An 18377-nucleotide genomic window follows, 5' to 3' on the forward strand; every position below is an offset into this window, starting at 1 on the left:
CACTGACCTATAAAAAATATGAATGTTAAATATGATTTATACGCAACGTCCTTCTCAAGGTAAGTAAACAACAAATTGAAGATACCGCGATTTCCTGTCATCGCTGATTGGCGGCTAGAATCAAACCGCTGGCTCCGCCCAGCAGACGTTACACAGGTCATACCGTCCCACACGGAAACGAGGGATTACCGTCGTCTGCTGCGTATCCTGGACCTTCATGTTAACTTAAAATAAGGTCTGTTATCATCGTTTAATGATTACTGACAGTTTAAACATTTTAGGGTTTATGTAAGCAGGCAAAGCGTATCTGAGAAATATTTTACGTCCCCGTTAGTTAACAACGTTAGTTTGAGTTAGCTATGTTAGCCGTTTAATTGCCTGAACGGAACACGACCGGTTGTTTATGTTCCAAAGACCAAAGTAAAGAGTTAGCACGGCTGCTTTACTAGGTTTCAGAGGTCACTGAAATATATGCAGTTCACATGAACACCTGTACAATATAATAACATCAAATAGTTTATCAAATAATACTTTACTGATGTTTGAAATGATTGTTTTTGTCGAAAATGACAGTGAATCTGTGCCACCATAATGTGAGAATAGTTTAATCGATATATAACGGTTGACGTACAGCTCTGCAATCATTGTATGTCTTCTGACAGTGTAAGTCATAACGTGATATTGTAGTTACAGTGTCATTAATGGTAAACTAACAAATCAGATTTCTTCCTGTATTTGTGTAGTGAAATACTCAAGAATCCAAATGTAAACGAGTTTCAGTTTGACTTCCCCTCACTGTACAGCCATGATAAGGACAAACAGGAAATCCTTAAAGTGAGTGAAACAATGAATTAATTATCAAAAAAGAAATTTATTTTGTTTTATTTAACCAGGAAGATTCTTGATACACATTATCTCTTTTAGTAGAGACACCTGATCAATATGGCAGAATAAGATAGTAGTTACATAAGAACACACATGATTAAGTCACATATTGCACAACAAAGCAGGACTTGTGAGACATGAGAGAGATACAACTTGACCATTTGAAACATTTCTTGAATGTGGTTATTGAATACCTGACACATAGTATACATTTCCAGACAAAGTTTATCCTGTAGATTTTTCTGAGCCCAGGGTGGAGAGTATGCAAATGCAGTTTTACAAAATTTTGAGCAGACTCTGAGACACTGAAGGTTATCTATCTAGATTACTTGGCATTTTACAAAGGAAACAGGAACTTTTACCAAGAATGGCTTTAAAGATAAAAAGGTACATATGAACCTTTTTTCTGTAATTTCAGTGATGTCCATTGAGTTCACATGTGTAAATGACACTGATGAGTTCTTGCTGAAATGTCTGACGCCTGCCTGCTGACCTGTTGTCATTTTTCACTGTCAGGATTCCCATGTAAACCCTTCAGACTGAGAGGAGAAGGTTAGGCAGTTTCTCTGTGATGATGGATAATTAGTTCTGACAGTACCCCAATGGAAGCTCCTGTCACAGCTGCCCCTGCTCCCAACACCTCCACTCCGCCTCCACCGGTTCCCCTTCGCCCGGCTGTCGCTCCGTCAGTCCAGCTTGGCTTCACCATCCTCTACACCACTCTGTATTCTGTACTCTTCCTGGTGGTGTACGTCCAGCTCTGGCTTCTCTACCTCTACAGACACAAACGATGGAGCTACCAGAGTGTTTTTCTGTTCCTCTGCCTGCTCTGGGCTGCCCTCCGCACCACCTTGTTCTCCTTTTACTTCTGTAATGCGCTGGAGGCCAATCACCTACCTGTTGCAGTCTACTGGCTGCTCTACTGCTTCCCTGTTTGTCTGCAGTTCTTCACATTCAGCCTCATTAACCTGTATTTTACTCAGGTAAGTCTGGGGAGAGTGGAGCCGGAGTCTCTCTTGAATCAACTGATGGATCTCGACAGATTTTAAGAAGATCTGGTCTGATGCAACTAAAGTGATAAAAAGTCTTCATGACATTATCAAATAAGTGAAGAATTAATGCCTATTTATATAATCTTTGAGCAGGGGAATTCCTGTCAGTAGCTGTCTGTCAAACAGCTATTTAAACAAAACCATGTTCAGTTACTAATCACTTTAGAGAGAGACTGAAAGCAAAATGCAAATGTGTTTCTTTTGCTTTAAGTTTCATTTTGAATTTCTACTGTTTTTGTTTACTATGTTGCATATTTCCCTCTTGTAACACAGGTGTTGCTCAAAGTGAGAGAGGCTTACAACTTGGAAGGGAGCAAAAGACTGTAAGTTACACACTCTGTAGATGTGTGTAGAAATGTAGAAAAGATCTGCTCATGAAATGAGAGTAATACTGTATCAAGCCTCTGAAACACTGTATGACTGCAAATTCATCCGTCACTCTGGCTTCCATGTCTTCTTCAGGTGGCTGGCACGGTGCATGTATGCTGCATTGAGCGCTGTCTTCCTCTGTGTCAACGTGGTTTGTGCTGCTCTCGGTGACCGAGGCCGCGGTGGGTCGGGGGACCGGACCTGGAACCTAGTCCTGGTTCGAGTCATTGTTAATGACTCGCTCTTCATCCTGGATGCGGTGTTACTGGCTGCTTTGCTGATGTTCCTGACCAGGCACTCGCACTCCACCAGCCCCTACCTGGTCAGCAAGGTGCGCTCAGCTTCAGTCCCCAGAGTGACAAAATGTGGAAATGCAGCAATAAACTTAAAGGGCCACTTACCTGTTTTTACACATCAAGATTAGTTTACTCTTCACGACTAGTCTTTTTCATTCGGTGAGCACAGTTGTACTATGTTTTTCGTGTCTCTGGAGGAGCTTTGTCCAGGCTGATAAAATTACCCTGATGACATCGCTATGACGTCAGCAGGGTTTTTGCAGCTTGGGCATGAAGACCACACATTTTTAACAGAACTGTGTTAAAAACTGAAAATTTGGAGTTTGAAAGACTTGGGTGTTCACTAAGGAGGGAGCATCTAATGAAAAGCAATAATGAGTTGCATTATGGGAATTGTTGGATCCTTCATTTTTGACCTTTACTAGGGACTAAGATATTTTGGCATGTGCTGCACCTATTTTGACCATTCTTTTATTAATGTAACTGTCCCCGAACGTTAAATACCACTTTAAACATAAAGCACATCTTACCCTCCTCTGTAACTATAATGGTACTGCATGCTAACTGCCTTTTCCACCTGACCAGGGAACCACTGTGTGCCGCACAGCAGCACTGGGAGCAGGAGTGATCTTGTTGTTTGCCAGTCGAGCCTGCTACAACCTGACAGCCCTCTTTCTGTCCCAGGACCACCAAGTGGAGTCATTCAACTTTGACTGGTACAACATCTCTGACCAGGTAATCCTTTAATGTTTTGCCCAGCCACCCTTTAGCCAGTGTTTAAAACAGTTTAGCTGGGTCACGTTGGCAGTACCTCAGAACATGCAGGTCCTGATGGTTGATTGTGATGAAGTTAATCGCCATGGCTAGTTAAAAATGCAAGTACACTACGAGATAACACTAGCGTTGTTTGTTTGTTTGAAGGCTGACCTGCGTTATCAACTGGGCGACAGCGGCTACCTGGTCTTCGGTGCCATCCTCTTCATATGGGAACTGCTCCCAACCAGTCTGCTAATCCTCATCTTCAGGGTTCGGCAGCCCACTCAGGAGGTAGTTAGTGCATCTGACAGGCACTGAACTAAATATTAACTTAATATGCAATTTAAAAATGAAACACGATGCAGGACAGTGTATCGTTGAAGCAGCACCTGTGTGTTTTTCTGATCCTCACAGACTGGCAACATGGCCATTAACAATAGGGTCCTACCTCGTCCATATTTCTTTGATGACCCTCAAGGCAGTGATGAGGACATGCCTGTTCCATGGGCACGCAGTTCACATCCACAATCAAGGTACGCTCATTAAAACCATATTAGACTCAGCGTCAACTAATTAATTAGTCAATGGACAGAACAGTAAAATATTTGATGGATCATTTAAGTTTAAGTTTAATGATTTTTTTTTTTCTTAAGAGAAATGTTTAACCTTCCCATTTTCAGCTTCTCCATTGTGACAGTATATATTGGGCTTCAACTAACAACTGTTTTTCCTTGTTTATAAATCTAATTAATCTGCAGGTTTTTTACTTTCTTTATTTTTTAAACTGACATGTTTGAATCAGGTTCTGTCTTCACTTTTTTTGCTTTAAAGACTAAACAGACTGTTGCAGATCATTTTTCTGTCAGTCAACTGATCAGTCAATTGTTTCATCTCTAATTTTATATCTTTCGATAATCAAAAGCTTTGTATTTTGCAAGACATTTGAAAACATCGACCTGAGCTTAGTGAAAACATTTTCTGACATTTTATAGACCAAACAAGTAATTCATTAATTGAGAAAATAATTGGCAGCTTAACCAATGATGAAATTGAAATTGCCCTGCAGGAAAAGTCATGCAGGTTTTTCAAATATAAATCATTATCTTCAGGTTTTAATAAGTCTAGACCAGATTGCCAAAGTAAACTTGTCTTAGTTTCAGACTTTATAAAAGTGTTTATTGATGGACTGCTCTGAAGTGAGAAATTAGCTCAGGCTCACTTTCTGATTGGCTGCGATGCTGTGAGATGAAAATGACCAACCAAAATTCACCGTACCAGACCCATCATCTTTCGCTCTTCTTCTCGCCCTGCTACAGCTGGTATGGCGCAGAGACTGCTCCTCTCCTGTTTGCCACCAACCCCCCAGACCAGAACCACCAGCACCACTCGTTCTATTCAACCCCCCAGAACTGACCTTGACTCCTGACCACGACCAGGGCTGTGTGGAATTCATCTCCAGGACAAAATATAGACACAGCTCCCAGCCAGTAGTACCTCCCCCCTGTGAGCAGTTTTTGCACTGAAAACCTCAGGAAATCATCACCAAACAGTGAATATGCACCTTGTAGTTTTTGAAGAGAGAATATATTAAAAATCTTTCTTTGCTCAAAGGGAACAGACACGGTGGGAAAAGCCCTGCCAAATGTGAATAGCCAAATATTGTGCTCAGTGAGCTCTGTGTAAAGGTTAAGCTGAGGTTTAGCCACAAGATTCCTTGTTTTAAAAAAGTCATTGTCACATTGTTGGTGGTGAACTAGCTCTTACAATTCCTAAAAATGGCACATCTAGCTTCATTAGCATTCCTTAATACATGTAATGCAGTGTAGTTCATGAACTCGCAGCATGTGATAACCACTAGTAACAGGCATTAATGATACTGTTTTACAGTTTTGTACAGTTTAAATGAAGGTGACGTCTCTTACACTGTTTCAAGTGTATCAGAAACAGACTAAGATACAAATGAACAACGGTCTCTTTTGGCATTTTGTCTTTACAGCAAAGTACTGTTTTCTGTAAGACCACTGATTTCTTTTGTAACCTTTAATAAATCATTCAACCTCAGCTCAGCAGGATCTCTTTTCTAATCCCAGACCTAAACATTGCTGCACATATTATTAACAATATTGTTTTTGTTTGTTTCCTCTTTATGGCCAGTGTCTGCTATTCTTTAAATTTGTATGTCACACTTGTAAAGAGAGTCCTCATTTTAAAATTTCTAAATTGATTTAGATTCTTATCCCCTTCCTGTATAATTGTACTGTAAATTTAACTTATTTCCTAACTATAGTCCTACCTTTTTATTTTAGCTGATAATCAAATGTTTTTCGCTTTATGTCTTTATTAGAATGAAGCTTCCTCATAGCGAGTCACTCCCCTGTGGTTTTGACTTCAGCACATGACTGACATTTACTATGTAAACGAGAAATCAATAAAAACATAAAAATGAACTTGTTCAGTCTGTTGCTAAGCAGAGAATGTGTGTGGGAAAAGTGCTGTGTGTTTTATACATGTTTTAGCCCATTAACTACAAATCATATATACTTCATTAGTGCCAAACAGGCCATGTGAGTGTTCAAGTATTTTTCTAACCTTCCAATCAGCCAGTTTTCTATTAATGTCTGCATCCAATCAATACACTGACCTCAAACTAGCTTTGAGATAAGTAGTGCAATGGCGAGCATCATGCTTGCTTTTATATCTGGCTGCAAACTTTTCTGAATCAATGTATTCTTTCAACTGCAGTCCTGGTTACACTTTTTTTTATGGGCCTGTGATGGACAAAATATTTAATAGTGAGGTACCTGTAAAGAACTGTGTAATTTGGTACTAATTATACAGAAAATAGAGACAGTATTCAGTTAATGCATAGGTACTTAATGTACTTATATAGAGACTCTATATTCCAGTAATAATTGAATACATAAGTCTACTTCCTGTATAATGAGTAACAAAACATAACATTAACATTATTTTGATGGTAATAGAAGCAGAGATGATCATTACTGACAGGTAACCTGGCCAGTTTTATCTGCAATTTATTTTCAAAATGCGGAATGAGTGAAAACCAGAGGCTAAATCTGAAACCCTGCAGAGACCTTCACCTGGTTTGAAACAGCCTCACGAAACAATTCAATGTTTTTAAAAAGGACATTTTGCCTGATCTTTAATCTGATAAATTAATGTAATATAGTAATACATAAAATGTGATTCAGATTGGTTCTCTACAGAGAACATCAATTACAAAACAATCTCACCACAAGGTCCATTTGGTAGCTGTTCTGGAACTTTTTATCATATTACATGTTCTTCCTTAGCAGATAAAGTTGCCCAGTTGTCATGGGAATGTAGAAATCAAAATTTGTCTGAGCACTTTAAGGACTTGTTCATACCTAAAAGTACAGATTTAGTAAAATATTTACACTGATTTCATTCCATGATGACTGAACAAGCTAGATCACGTAATATAATCGAAAGCTCCAGAACTACTACTACTAAATGGACCTTGTGGTGGTATTGTTTAGACCACTGCTGTTTCCAAGCTCAAGAATGAACTTTCAATGTCAACAAAACATCGTTAATTCAGGGTCAGCCAAACGTTTACATTCCACGTTAAATTACGCAATTTGGTTATTTTTTACTGACACTTTAAAACCCTCATATTAACTGGGTCATTCAAATAATATAAACACCTTTCAAGATAATGCAGTTTTTCTTTTTTACAACACTGCAAAGTATAGCCTCAAAAAACTTCAGTAGGTAGTATTAAGAGAAAGGCTCCTGACGTGTTTTGGATCTGAGCTGTACTTAACAGTTCTGGTCGTGTGGGCAGTTGTGGCACAGCAACAGTTTTGACTGACAATTGAAAACTGAATATCAGATTTGAAAAAAAAAAAGTAAACTTGGAAACCTAACCTAAAAGAAGATTTGTATGTAGTGAGTGATGGTGAGTTTGAATTAAACAGGCCAATCTTTAATTCAATGGCAACATTAAAGCGCTGCAACAGAGAGCCTGCAGGAAAGGGCTCACGGTTTATGAGCTTTACTTTAACACAGTCCACCTCACTGGTATCGGTTTGTGAACATACAAACTAACATGTGTGTTGTGCCACTGCCACTTCAGTCAAACAGTTTATTCTGCATTATGTACAGATCATCCTATTAAAACTCTATACAGTATGTACACATTCAAATAAATCAGTATGTTACAGCGTCTGCAGTGGCAACATGGAGAAACCAGGAGACACAAGAATGATGCATGTTAAAGGAAAGAAAAAAAAAAAAAAAAAAAAGCAAAAGCAAATGATTACGTTCCCTTGATTTGAATTCACTGGATGTGACACTGATCCAGGTTCTGTGTAACATGTTGATGTGGCGAATGGGACCACCTTTATACTGAGGACAGCTTAATTAAACAAAAATCAAAGTGCAGGCAAAGATGTCACTGACAGTAAAACTAGCACACACGAATCCAAATAACCATCTCTCTCACATTGACCAAATATCTGGGTTCGAAAAGAGAATTCCTCTTCCACCTGATTAAACTGAGAAACACCTGCAGTACTCTTATTGCAGTAGCCATTCTTGGGGGAAGGTGATGGAAAAAAAACAAAAAAGTTGCGCTATTGCTGACAGAAACAGTCCAGATAAGCGCTGAAGTTCACTGCATCTCCCAGCAGCCTGAGTCCAATTCGACACAGTTAGAAACCTGAGCCTGTGGAAGGCGAGAGCCACGAGGAAGAGACGCAATGAAGAACCAAAGTAAAGATCGATCAGCTCAGAGTTCCTATTGGTCCAAGAGTGATATGTCCGAGTCAGAATACATGGATCAGTTGTCTGGAGGGGGTGATGATGACGATGATGATGTTGCCGATTCCAGCTTACGAAGGCGACGGCGCCTCAGCTCAGCGGCATTTGGTTCTCCGTCCTCGTCCTCCACAACTCCATCATCCATCATTTCTTTTCTTTCTGTGTCTGAGGCAGCAGAGGTGGAGTCAGCGGGCTGAGAGGAGACTGTTGCACCACTCACTTGATCAACTGCAAAAGTACAAAAAAAAAAAAAAAAAATCAAAGCAGGGTCCACAGTGTTTATTATCCAGGCTGTTGTCACAGTTCATGTGTACCGTCAGTTCACTTACAGCTGGCAGAGTCCTTCTCCTGGCTGGGGGTCTCTGAGCTGCTGCCAGCTGCAGAGGATGAAGCAGTGTGGTTTGTCCCACTAGCTTCTCCAGTGCTGCCCTCGGCCCGAGGAGGGCTGTGGAAGAAACGGCAGTAAAAAGACAATGAAGCATTCAACTGAAAATTACATTTTCTGGATGAAATCAAACATAAGAGCAACTGTCCCCTCTTCAGTGTGATCAGTGTATTTGCTTAAGATTGAATCCTCCAGACAACGTGACCACTTGTTTGCACTTTTTAACTTAAATCTTTACAGAAAAAACTATCAACACATTCTATTAACTCTTACAAGAAATGAGGTTGAACAAATTGGTAAAATAATACAAAAAAATGCAACAGTACAGAGTTTAATGATTTCAGTTTCAAATTTCGTGAAACAATCAGTGAGGTTTAGTTACGTGAGTGTGGCGACAGTGCTGAGGTAGTGGTGGATGTTGAGCATGGCGGCGTCCAGCAGGGTGTGGATGTTTTGGAGACACTGGAGTCTGGCCTCGAGGCCCCGCCGACCTTCTGCCTCCAGCTCCCTCAGCTCCTCCTCGGACATCCGGGAGAGAGACGGAGGAGGGGGAGGCATCGACGACACTGGAGGAAAGGAGGATAAATTCAACTTGACCGGAGTTGAGAGTCTTGCAGATATAAACTATCTGAGTGGGAGATGCAGGGAGGTGTTACACAGCAGTTGTCTCTAAGATAGAGACCCTGTGGCTAGGATCACTTCTGATATAAAATTGTCAGGCTCTAAGAGGATTGAAGAGATTCTAACTCTCCAGAATAATATGTGCAAACTCAATGATCCACTCAATCATAACAATCATTTCAAGTGACCTAAAGAGATAAGATTTATCATGTGTCAAACATGTGCACAGTGTGAAAGGAGAGCATGTTGCTATGGCAGTGTTTATCGCTTCCTTAAACAGGGGTTGATAGGAGAAGTAAGAAAATATTATCATGACTCATCCACAAACAGCTACAACTGCAAATTTCTTATTATGTCTGTTCTAGCAGAGAAGAGTGACGTGAAGACCGTTGTACTGGGACCAACAGGGTGGAAGAAGTTAACTGCGTGATCAGTTTGCACGGCAGTACTGAGTGTTGCTTACCAAAGGGAGGAGGTGGCGGCATGGGCAGCCATGGTGCAGTGGGGAAGGGAGGAGGAGGGAAGGAGAAAGGGAAGCCTGGGATTGCTGATCCTGGAGCAGCTGCTGCTGTAGAGGTGTCTGCAGTAGACGATGTGGGTTGGCTGGTACCTGATGGAAACACACGCAAGTCTTTGATGATCTGTGTAGATGTAAAGCCCTCACAACATCTATACAATTAATCAATAATTATTTCCATCTGTCGGACAATGGGTTTGTGTTGTTATTATGTTATGCAATTAACCACCTACTGTAGCAATACATGCATCTGGTGTTTTGGTTCATGTCATAATACTGATCAGTGCTTCAATCACAACTCAAAACAAGATGATTAATAATCACATAATACACGATGCTGCCACATTATAAATCAGTACATGATATTGAGATCAGCGCAGGACTTCCCCTCTGTTTTACACTCATGGAATAGTAATGAATGATCTTGATGATCTTGTGCACACAACTGATGAGGCAGAATGAGGCATCCTCACCCGCTGCCTGCGTAGCTTCTGTGCTGCTCTGTGGTGCATCAGTAGCACCAGGAGCTGCAGCTGCTGCAGCTTGAGGAGGCACTGGAGGGAAGGGACCCCAGAAGGGGAAGATGCCAGGAGGAAAGCCTGGTAACATGCCTGGAGCCACTGGAGAGGAAACAGAACACAAGAGATCCTTAAAAAGGGTTGAAATATGTATTTACATGAGGGCGCTTCAAAACATAATTAACACTCTCTGCACAAAAGGTCAATATTACCAGCAATACTGCTCGCTAATTAAGCCAAGAAAGGGCGGAGGACTGAGTTAATTTTATTAAGTGCCATGTAGTGAGGATATAGAACTAAGATTCCTGGACTAGTTACTCAAACAGTGTGTGTTGAATTTAAACATGTATGACTCTGAGTGGTGTTCAGTAAAAAGACAGCGGATGAATGGTCTGAAAGCAGCTCAAAGACGGCACCATTTTTCCACCATTTTTCTGCAAACATAAACTTATGACATCTGCCCATGAATAGAAATGTTTTTCTGAGTTAAACAGTCCTGATAGCAGTAGGTATGAAAGTACATTATGTCTGCAACAAAGCTAAACGCTCCCAGGTGAAATATTACTCTCAGGTGTAGGAATGTGCAGCATTGCATAAGTTGTTTCAAAGGAATGTTTCTGCTCTGCTTCGCTCTCGTACAGTGGCTGTTTTACAGCTGAGGGCACCCGCATGACAGACGTTCTGCACTGCAAATAGTGTGGGCGTAGGTTGGCTTCACGTTATGCTGATAGCAGCAGGAACATGGGGGTTGTGTTCATGTGTACTGGTTTTGATCCTCACCGTTAGCAGGCGGGGCTGCGGGGGCGTTGGCAGGGGCTGCTGGAGCAGGGGGCGGAGCCTGGGCTGGGGCAGGAGTCTGATTGTTATTAGAAGCTCGGAGGACGTCCATGCGACAGGTAGGACAGGTCTGCTGCCTCTGGAACCAGGAGCGCAAGCAGCTGTGGAGCGGAAAGGAGGGTACCACAACATTATTTAAAAAGCAACAAGCACAAATAGCAACTTTGAACACATCACAGTACCAAAGGTTGTTGTTTTGAGTCATGTGTCATTTGCCACAATGACTTGCTCTGTTTTAAATAGTTTAAATAGTGAGACACTGATTGTGTCTGACATCTCAGTTGTTTTGTTTGTTTGTTTGTAGTTCAGAATCTTTCCTGTTGAGTCAGACTGTTTACCACAGGACTTACCTGGAGTGGAAAATGTGATTACAAGGTAGTTTCTTGGCTCCAGTGACCATTTCCTCTCGACAGATGATACAAACGTTGTCAGAAGCCTGCAGATCTTCAGGAGTTGCATCAGGGTATCTGAACACAGACAAAAAGATGTGACCAACAATTCTGGTTTGCAGATATCACTGACTAAATATTGAGTATACTAAGTACCGGCCTGAAAGTTGAGCTTAAACACAAGAAAAACTAACCAAACAAAATCAGTACACTTAAAATATACAGATGTACTGTATAGCAGACGAACTATACAGGTTTGCTACAACTTGAGTAAGAGCATGACAAAGTTACTGCACAACAGTGAGCATATCTTTCTGCTACCTCTCCAAAACATTTACACTAAATAGAGAATGGACATTCATTAGCATATAGGTCATAGTCCTCATCATTAAATGAGAATTAAAATCCCACTTCACCATTTTTTGTCCAACTAAATGACGTGTAAATTAGAGAGAAAGACAGACACAATGGGAAATGATGATTTTTACAAATGCAATACAGTGCCATCAGGAAAGGCTTAACATTACTCACAGTGTATTCATGTTGCGGATGGCTCTCCGAGACATTATAGCATCTGTTACAGCTTTCTTGAATTGTCTGGTAGGGGAAACAAAACAACAAAAAAACTTAAACCATGCCTTAAATATCAAATCTAAATAATTAGTTTTGATCAAATATTTTATTTCGATTAAAAATGATCATCTTTTCCAAAAAACCTATCAAGTATGGAGATTTAAAATATGAAACAGCATCATCAAGATTTAGAAGTGACCAATCTGACATTTAACAGAAGAAACTACAATAGTGGAAGTAATAACAGCATAACAGAGACAATAAAGATGCTCACCTCATAGCCAGATACATGGGGCGAATGGCAAACAGGGGGAAGGTGTGGACCTTTATCATGATGGTCATGAAGGCAATGTACAGGAGCACTTTGATGAAACCTTGAAGAAAAATATCAAGTGTCGTTCAAATATGGCTGACATCACCTTTTACTTTACATGCAGGTTATGTTTGTCTGGAGGAAAACAGCATCACAGTTTGAAGTACACTTGAATGCAGTACCTGTGAAGAGCTCAGTATAGAGCATATAGACGGCCTTGTTGTCCCAGGGATTCTCACTCTGCAGGTCAACAGTGTGCAGGATGTACTTGATGAAGGTTGTCAGCACCATGGTCAGCAGGATGGCATACTAACAGAGGGGAGAAACCTTATTTAAAAGAGGATCTTACAACATTATGTGTGCATATTAGCAAGTGCAGCCCTGTAGGGACACAAGAACGAAGCATGAAAAGAATTCAGCCAAGTTATGTGCCAAAAAAAACTAACTAATGAAGTAGGAGGCACCATCCCCCTGTAACAGATCCTTCAATTCTTCTGGCAGGTTAAAGTTATCACCTTCTTGTCTTTTTTTTCCTCAAACTTTGAACTCAGACTACTAGGGCTACTGGATGCAAATTTATTATGGGGGCTTTGACAATAACATTTAATGGGAATGATGCTGAACGATTTTTTTTTTTTAATTGGTCAATCACTTTACTATTCCTGTGTCCGGTATAGGACAACTCAGTAACCAGATGTGAACATGAACAAGGGTTAATGGAGTGTGAAAACCATAGTAAAAATGAAACAAATAAATGAATCAGCCAAATGAACGAGAGATGAAGCTTCTGAAATGGACAAAGATGGATTAAATAAGCCATGAGCTTCGCCCGATGTTGTCTTTACAATACAAGAGGTTATAATGCACCATCTGAACAGCACTATGTCTTCAGGGCAGATTGGAGGCTACAGTGATAGCTACAGCATAACGGACCACCTCTTGGTGAGTAAAGGAATGAAGTTTGATGCTGAACTCATTTCTTCTAGACTGGTGAGTAAACAGCTGTTAATGCTAACGTTGGCTGTGTGGCAACAGAATAACTTACAAATAGCTCCTTTAAAAACAGAGCTTTAATTCAACTCCAATCAAGTATGACAAACCTCAAATCCAAAAACAAGCTGGACCGAGGCTCCTCTGGTAATGATGCTGTGACAAGCATGGTTGACAAACAGGAAGTCCAGGACACCCAGTAGTCCCATGAGAGCTGCAGGGAACAAAGAACAACACTGAATAACACTTTTGTGAGCGGTTGCAGTACCTACATAGAAATGTAGGAAAAAAAAGTAACTTTGTATTTGCCCAAAATAAACAGTTGTCCTGAATTCAAATACAGTAAGTTGTATGTGATCAAATGGCTCCTTTTACCAGTGCTACTATCAGTCTTATGGTTTGTTAAAGTCATTCTGATGTGCAGCTCCATTAAACAGTGGAGCACCTGGTCTGATGCACAAACAGATTGATTTGCATACGGTTTCATTTAGCTAAAAGACTTTCATAAGCAGCATCAATGGAAATGAAAGAGGTACAGAGAGGGAAGTGAAAGAGAAAGAGTAAGAAAGAACCAACACAGAAGGGCGGGAAGAATGATATTGAACAGGCTGGATAACATTTACTTACACAATACTCTCATGTGAAAAACCCAGGATATGTTAGGACTCCGTTCCATCTGTCAGGAAACCATGGAAATAAACATTATTTAAATGTTACTTAAAGCATATGAAGTCACATATGTTTATTCATTAACATAATGATTGATTCTGTGATCCTGAATGATAAGTGTATCAATAATTCTCTAATGCAGGAGCACAGAAACCTGTAATATGGTCCAGTTTGTTTGCTATTTGGCTAATGACTGCTGTCTAGTGAAAGCAGTTTGGTAAAGCCAACATCTTCACCACCCAGGAAAAGCTTTTCACTTATTCAAATAGTTTTGGCTAAAACTCCAATTCACAGCACAGTGAAGGCCCTTTAACACTCAATGTGTATCTGAATTATCAGCTGCAAAATGTCACGTAACAATATTTGTTCAACTCTGGCATGTCGCCTTATCCACACACCATCTGCCCCATCCTGTGCCATGTTTCCCTGCTACCTTTAAGCAGTGTACTGTATACAGAGACAGTGAAGGAAGTATGCAGGGTATTGTGCAGGTTGAGAAAGTTGTTTCTCTATCATCACTCACAAAGTCCACCCGGTCCTCAGCTAGCCAGTGGAAGCACTTAAGAAAGAGCAGGAGGGTGAAGAGGGCGACAAAGCGAGGGGAGAAGTCATCCCTGAACACAGTGAATGCCAGGCACGTCTCAGTCACCGCGTACCAGGAGCGCTCAATGAGGTGCTGATTGTAGAGAAGGATAACAAACCACAGAAAATAAAGTGTGATTGGATTCATGGTTGTCATTTACAAGGCACATCATGCATTAAATACAAAGGTGAGTGTGTGTTACGATGAATCAGGAGAGTAATAAATATAAGAAGAACTCTACCTCCATTTCTGCAGCCCTTAGCTGTCCAAAAAAGACCTTCCTCATGAACTTTCCCAGCAGAAACACCAGCACAAAGGCCTGAATGTACAACACCTGATACCAGAAACAAATAGACAGGAAAAGCTGATTCCTCACAGTGTCACTGATATGGCCTTTGGGGGAATATTGTCAAATTCAAAGATATTAATAAGAGTAATCTATTCAAATAATTTAAACCAAACTCAAGATTTGACATTAGCACTGCTCTTACCGCCATACTGGGGCTGCTCTTGGTGAGGTAGACCACAGTCGGGTAGAACTGGTGTTTGAGGAAGTAAGCATGTGCCACCACAGCCCCAGTCAGTGCCAGACTGGTGGCAGTCACCAAGGCTGCTCGCACCATTTTGGACTCAGCTACAGATACTGTGGAGGGGAAACACATGAAGGGAGACAAGAACGAGAAGACAGACGCTGCATGTGAAAGCTGACTGATGTAGCGGAACATGCAAATAACTCTATAATTCCTTTGAAAGAAATATTTTCTGAGAGACATCTCTGGTATGTGAATTTTACTCAGACAGATGTGCCCAAAAAATAAGTTTACGTTTTCAATTTATAAACTGTATGGTCACAAAGCTTTGGCAGCTTGTCAGTTATCCATTAAAAGCTACTTATTCTGTTTGTGAAGAAATAATGTTGCAAGGCATGAAGTGGAAATGTTTCAAGTTGTATGCCCTAAGCTGTCTTTATCGTATGATGTTTTGTTTTTCCTTTTGAAATGCCTGTGATAACGCTGCAAACCAATTTCTCCACGGGGACAAATAAATACTACTACTACTACTACATAAAGAAATAAGGCCATCTGAAGTTCTTTTCCTTTGCAGAGAAATACCAGAATAAGACTCAAAATGACCAAACCCTCTATGTCCTTTTTCTAGGGGCATGAAGATTGATTGTGCTTGCCTCCTTGGTCATGTAAAGAGAGACAGCCAATGACAAATCATCTATCCCCATGTAACTAATATAATTAAGACACCTATCTGGTTGAATTTAAAATATAATTATCACAATGATCCTTTGTTGCTCTGCTTTGTTTGTTTGTAAGAGCTTGTTAAAGAGGAGTGTCAGTATGATGTAGTGAAGCGGATAATGTCCTTCTCTCCCTCAGATCTTGTCAGAAAGTGCAGAAAGGCAACATTTGAAGGAAATGAAAAATACACTTAGGTGCCATCACATGTTTAAAATCCAAACAGGTTAATGGCTTAAGTTCCTTTTTGTTACCATTCATGTTGCTGCGTTCTGAAGAGTAGGTTATGTATTAACTACCTTAAGGCATTCAAACAGAAAACCTGGACAAAAAGTAAAACTCTCAAGATCAGTGTTGACACTTCCTCAGGGTAAGAAAATTAGTCAAATATAAGTAGTTTTGATGATGCAAGCGTTTTGTAACCATGACGGCCATTCCTGTACCAATAACTGGTCATTTTTTTGTGTAGCACAATAAACTATCAACTAAATTGCCCAATAATCTGACGAGAAATCTAAATCAGGACAATAGATTGGTCTCTTTACATCTTTGTTAATCAGAGGATGTCTCAAACCCTACTAGATGACTCTTGACAAACCCGGAGAAAGTGTGCACCTCTCCAATACAATTTGGCAATCTTCAAAAACAACATCTTTTGGCGCACAAGCAGCCCTACACTGGTTAGTCTATGCATTATCATATCCCATATGTCTAGTAACACTGATGTAATCTTGACTCAGTCAACATGTTTAATCTTGTACTGCGTTTCATATACATAACTGTAAAGATTTCCTCCAGGGGTTATATTAACCACACTTGTTTTCAAGTGTTAACTACACATGGTAAAGAAACAGAAAGTCTTCAGACCTTTTTCTGTAACATCTGGTGAGAACACACAGAGCTGTTAACCTGCCAGGTGAACTTTAGTGTTGAGTTTGACACTGGATCCCAAGACTCAATACTTACAAATAACCCTTTGAAACCAATATTCTGATTAGCACATTTAAATGAGAGTTCAATGACAGGACTTCAGGGTAAAAATTAATTTTGTGTTATACTGTTTCCACAAAGGGCACTTGGGTTTGCGTTGTGTGCACTCCCACTCCCTACTGCAGCTGCTGCATCACTGTCTCCTGTGCAACATATCTCATATTGAAAGCAGCATATAAAAAAAAAACTAGTTAATCTCTTATTTCGACGTAATTAAAAAACAACATTAACCCTCCTGGTGGAGAGGCAGCTCTTTCAGCTAACTGCGCTTGCTAATATTCAAGCTAATATGGTAAAATGAAGTCTCAGACATCCAACTAACCTTGTGACAGCTTTTAAAGAAAGAGAAACTTAACCTGGCAAACGTAGGCTCGTCACATATTTCTCAAAAGGCTGACTGTACAGCTATTTTTTTGTTATTAGTAACGTTGCTTTACTCCAGAGACCACCTTACTGTCAAAGACAGGTAATTAGGTTAGTTAGCTGGTGTTAGCTAACGTTAGCTAGCTAGCTAGCTGGTAACGTTGCAGCTTCCAGGACTCTGCGGGACTTACCGACTCAATGTCTGCGCAAGACTTGCTCCTTGGTCGATCTGACGGATGTCTCCTTGCTTGCTATAACCTTTATATTCTTAACAGCTACTTCATTTCGATGGTTTCACAGCAGCCTCTCTATTATATTTATTATCCTCGCCCCTGTTCGTCTGGCTACGTGTTTATCTTTGGCTTGCTCCTTGGGAGCCACCTCACATCCGGCTGATAAGGTAAAATCACGCAAGAGCAATTTCACACATCACTGACATGTTAATGTTTTTAGTCACTTAGTTGGTGTAAAAAGTAGTTACAAAGACACTTTAGCGAAGACTTAACGTTTGCGTTTAATCGCTAATGTTCTGAGTAGTGATTGTAAATGTAATTTGGTGTATTGTATTTCAAATGTTGTAAATGTTGATCCACGTCTTAGGAGAGTTACGGTAAATACAAACGTGGACCAATAGGAAGTTGTCAGGCTGTGCCTAATTCTGCGTTACATTGTACTGTGCTGTGTGCTAGGTTAATACTCAGACAGAAGATAATTTCAGTACAAGCTGGCATTTATTAAAATGTGCAATAGGCAAATATGAGTGCGAATCAATGGCTGAAGGATGTATTAAAAAATATTTTAAATGATTTTGAACATTTCTTTCTTCCAAAAGATTAAATGGTTTGCTCTTGTTGATCTTTAAAATATCAGATAAATATATAAATCAATGTTACAGTTTTAGACAAGACAGCAGAAAACATGTATCCTCTGCTGTATTTAACACACCAATTTGTTATTAACCCAAAGATGATGAAAAGTCTACTTAAAGGACAATATCACACTTATAGTATGTCAGAATGTAGTTTAGTGTGTATCTAGTAGAATACACAAAATGATGGCATCATGCAGTTATGCTTACTCTTATGCTGATGATTATGTTATGTATTGTGAGCTACACTAGTTATATTGACATTCTGAAAGCTCTGCATCAAACAGAAATAATAATGAACTCACTATTGTTGTCCAAACTACCATGTTAAAGCTGTGATCAGTGTTTGA

The 18377-nt window shown here is 40.1% G+C and overlaps 2 protein-coding genes across 5 annotated transcripts; one reads left to right on the top strand and one right to left on the bottom strand.

Moving 5' to 3' along the window:
- The first annotated feature begins 152 nt into the window (after window positions 1-152).
- gpr137 (G protein-coupled receptor 137) lies at window positions 153-5805 on the top strand. 4 transcript variants are annotated; one of them, XM_023395961.2, is made up of 9 exons: window positions 158-235; window positions 744-834; window positions 1402-1868; window positions 2211-2260; window positions 2400-2637; window positions 3188-3337; window positions 3524-3649; window positions 3773-3891; window positions 4675-5805. In XM_023395961.2, the coding sequence occupies exons 3-9, from the start codon at window positions 1488-1490 to the stop codon at window positions 4769-4771; spliced, it is 1161 nt and encodes a 386-aa protein (XP_023251729.1). In that variant the 5' UTR covers window positions 158-235; window positions 744-834; window positions 1402-1487; the 3' UTR covers window positions 4772-5805. The 4 variants fall into 4 exon arrangements, with proteins under 4 accessions (XP_023251728.1, XP_023251729.1, XP_087027122.1 ...); XM_023395960.2 differs by lacking the exon at window positions 744-834 and having other exon boundaries at window positions 153-235; XM_087170996.1 differs by lacking the exon at window positions 158-235 and having other exon boundaries at window positions 262-834.
- Window positions 5806-6377: 572 nt separating this feature from the next.
- Window positions 6378-17534, bottom strand: syvn1 (synovial apoptosis inhibitor 1, synoviolin). The gene is made up of 16 exons (XM_023396009.2): window positions 17351-17534; window positions 15051-15202; window positions 14801-14893; window positions 14500-14652; window positions 13935-13983; window positions 13418-13521; window positions 12500-12626; window positions 12279-12378; window positions 11963-12028; window positions 11393-11509; window positions 10986-11143; window positions 10161-10307; window positions 9634-9780; window positions 8932-9115; window positions 8494-8609; window positions 6378-8392 (listed from the first exon to the last, which is right to left on the bottom strand). The coding sequence occupies exons 2-16, from the start codon at window positions 15180-15182 to the stop codon at window positions 8184-8186; spliced, it is 1902 nt and encodes a 633-aa protein (XP_023251777.1). The 5' UTR covers window positions 15183-15202; window positions 17351-17534; the 3' UTR covers window positions 6378-8183.
- Between the last annotated feature and the right edge of the window lie 843 nt (window positions 17535-18377).

Source organism: Seriola lalandi, unplaced genomic scaffold (genome assembly GCF_002814215.2).
Source record: "Seriola lalandi dorsalis isolate HSWRI2012SDOR001 ecotype SW California unplaced genomic scaffold, Sedor1 jcf7180002054971, whole genome shotgun sequence".
Classification (NCBI taxonomy): domain Eukaryota; kingdom Metazoa; phylum Chordata; class Actinopteri; order Carangiformes; family Carangidae; genus Seriola; species Seriola lalandi.